The sequence below is a fragment of the Austrofundulus limnaeus genome, unplaced genomic scaffold, assembly GCF_001266775.1.
Source record: "Austrofundulus limnaeus strain Quisiro unplaced genomic scaffold, Austrofundulus_limnaeus-1.0 Scaffold12, whole genome shotgun sequence".
Taxonomy (NCBI): domain Eukaryota; kingdom Metazoa; phylum Chordata; class Actinopteri; order Cyprinodontiformes; family Rivulidae; genus Austrofundulus; species Austrofundulus limnaeus.
In genome coordinates, this window is record NW_013952414.1 from 2,286,034 (window position 1) to 2,288,629 (window position 2,596).

Sequence of the window (2,596 nt, forward strand, 5' to 3'; positions counted from 1 at the left end):
ATTTATATATTATTGTAACCAACAAGACAAATTAAATCATATCTCTGGATCTACTGATGATATCAGGATGATTGAAGTATCAAAATGTAACTTTTAAAGCCAAGAATCTGAAAATATGATGAGGTCATTTTGACCAAGTTTGACTTAATCCTCATTTCGATGTGATGGGTCACATATCTAAAAGTGTCTCAGTTTGCATGTTTCGTATCTGGTGTTATTGAGGGCTAAAACAAAAACACCCAGATTGCTGTGGTTGAGGCTGAATTCTGCAGCTGAGTCTATTTTGAGATTATAAACCATGAGCAGCTGCTTGTTTCTAMGATATAATCTGACTGCTTTGTATGTAATGGTTAGAAAAAAATAACTCAGTGTTAATGTGCATTTGTCAGGGCGGGGGCACATTTAAAATAAAGTTAACCCACATTTCAGGCGTGCTGTACTCTGGCGCCCGCATCCTGGTTCCAGTTTTCAAACGGTGGCAGAACTCCTCGTCGATGTGGAGGCCGGGGTACGGAGAGGCTCCTGTTGGACGGACACACATCAGCACCACGGTGCGTTAACCACGGTGCGTGCACACAAACTCATCTAACCGGAGTGTGCGCTGATCTCTCACCCAAAGAAAAGATCTCCCACAGCAGTATGCCGTAGGACCAAACATCGCTCTGGGTGGTGAACACCTTGTCGAAGATGGACTCGGGAGACATCCACTTCAGAGGGAGACGAGCCTGTGAGCCAATCAGAGCGYCGGGATTTTACCACATGAAGAAAAGTGTGTCTTTTTTTGTAGTGTGTGTGAGTGCCTCTAAAGTTGTTCATATAAAAAATAAACAAGAATAAAGAGAAATTGCTAGTTTTCTCCTTTTAATTATTAAAATCAGGATAGTTTTACTTTTTTAAAGCCATGACTCATTTTGAAACAAACACGTGGGGACCAGAGCGCTCTGGTGGACTCACGTCTCCTTTGCGGACGTAGTCTGGGTCTTTGTAGATGTCTCTCGCCAGGCCGAAGTCACAGATCTTCACCACCTTATTGTCAGTCAACAAAACGTTCCTCGCAGCCAGATCTCTGTGGATACACTGATGGAGGCACACAACGGTCACAACAATGAAACACGTGTGGAGGTGCAGACAGGGACATCGTCCAAGAGAAAACAAGAGATACTTTTTAACACTAAAGTATGATTTAAATATGAAGTAGGGCAATAATATGTATGATATTTGAAATTTGTCATGTATAATTTGTTTGCTACTAAAATGAAAAAAAAAAGATGACATTGTACATCTTATCTTATATATTTTGATTAGTAGAGTGTCTGAAAATATTTTTGGAGCAGTTTGGTGCCAGTGCAGGAAATACTGACAGAACAGTTGGGGAAAGTGCATGACCAAATTTTCAAAATAAGCTCAAAYTTTGACATTTTTTGGCACTTTTTTGGATGCCAGATGTAAATGGCTTCWTAAGTTCAATATTAATTATCTAGATTTAATTAATCAATCAGTTTTTAACATTTTGGTACAAAAGAAAACACACCTGAAGCACAAGATCTGGCGATTATGGTCAGATATTACATAGACATAGTCAAAGCAATGATTTTTAGCATTAATCTTGAATTTTAACTTTGTGTCCAGGAGAAATTTTGTAAGAAATGTTTTTTTTAATACTTGGAAGGGATGTAGCATAATGGGGTACCATCAAAATTGCTGGTACTTTTTATGCAGATAAACATATCTCTCTTGGACAAACAGYGACAGACCTTGCGAGACGCCAGGAACTCCATCCCACGCGCCACCTGAAAGCTGAAAGAAATCAGATCCTCCAGGAACAGAGGGGAGCTGGAAGAAGATTTTGGATCTGGACGAATAAAATGGTTTGAAATTAGTTTTTAATGATGCGAAACGCTGGAAAAACTCTCYACAAAGCTGAAGTCTTACCGAGGTCAAGGTGCTTTGGGTCTTTTTCATTAAGACCTGKTTTGATGCTGCTGACACAACTCGGCCCTTCGTTTGTTCCTCCATCCCTCTGATTTGAGGATGAAACATGATTTTATATCAAACAGAAAGAGTTTAGAATCTTTGGTGTAAATCTAATGTTTAAAGGTAACTTAAGGTTCCTCAGGGGATTTCTGTCACGGCAAATGTTTTTTTATTTATGTGCAAATCCTGTGAAGCAATTAAGGAAGTTGGTGCCCTRCTCTGTAACTGATAACGTTCTCAAACCTCAAACTGATTGCAAAACTGAGTTTCAGAGTGACAACTGTGCACACGAAAGAGGAGTGTTTGTAATGTTTGAACGACCACAAGAAGCTGCAGATGTAAACAAAGTACCCGACTGCAAAGTGACACACAGTTTTCTTCATGCATATTTTATTACAGAGGACCCTGATGAACTTACCCGGTTATGGGAGTAAACGTTTCTTTTATTCTTTAAGAAAGTTGAAAGGTTTCCAAAGCGACAGTACTCGACGATGATCATCAGCGGTCCTGCAGACAAAACCATGAGTGAGAAGTTTGAAGGCACAATGTGTAACGATGGACAAGTGCTAAGAAAGAAAGAAATAAAATAAAACACACACACACACACACACACACACACACA

The 2,596-nt window shown here is 39.6% G+C and overlaps 1 protein-coding gene across 1 annotated transcript in view; it reads right to left on the reverse strand.

The window, feature by feature from the left end:
• The window catches only part of flt1 (fms related receptor tyrosine kinase 1), a gene marked incomplete in the record, with an annotated part of 38,233 nt that overhangs the window by 3,328 nt on the left and 32,309 nt on the right, over positions 1-2,596 (reverse strand). The window contains 6 exon segments of the mRNA XM_014002255.1: positions 423-522; positions 614-725; positions 955-1,077; positions 1,755-1,852; positions 1,933-2,020; positions 2,393-2,481. Coding sequence (XP_013857709.1) covers positions 423-522; positions 614-725; positions 955-1,077; positions 1,755-1,852; positions 1,933-2,020; positions 2,393-2,481 — 610 coding nt within the window.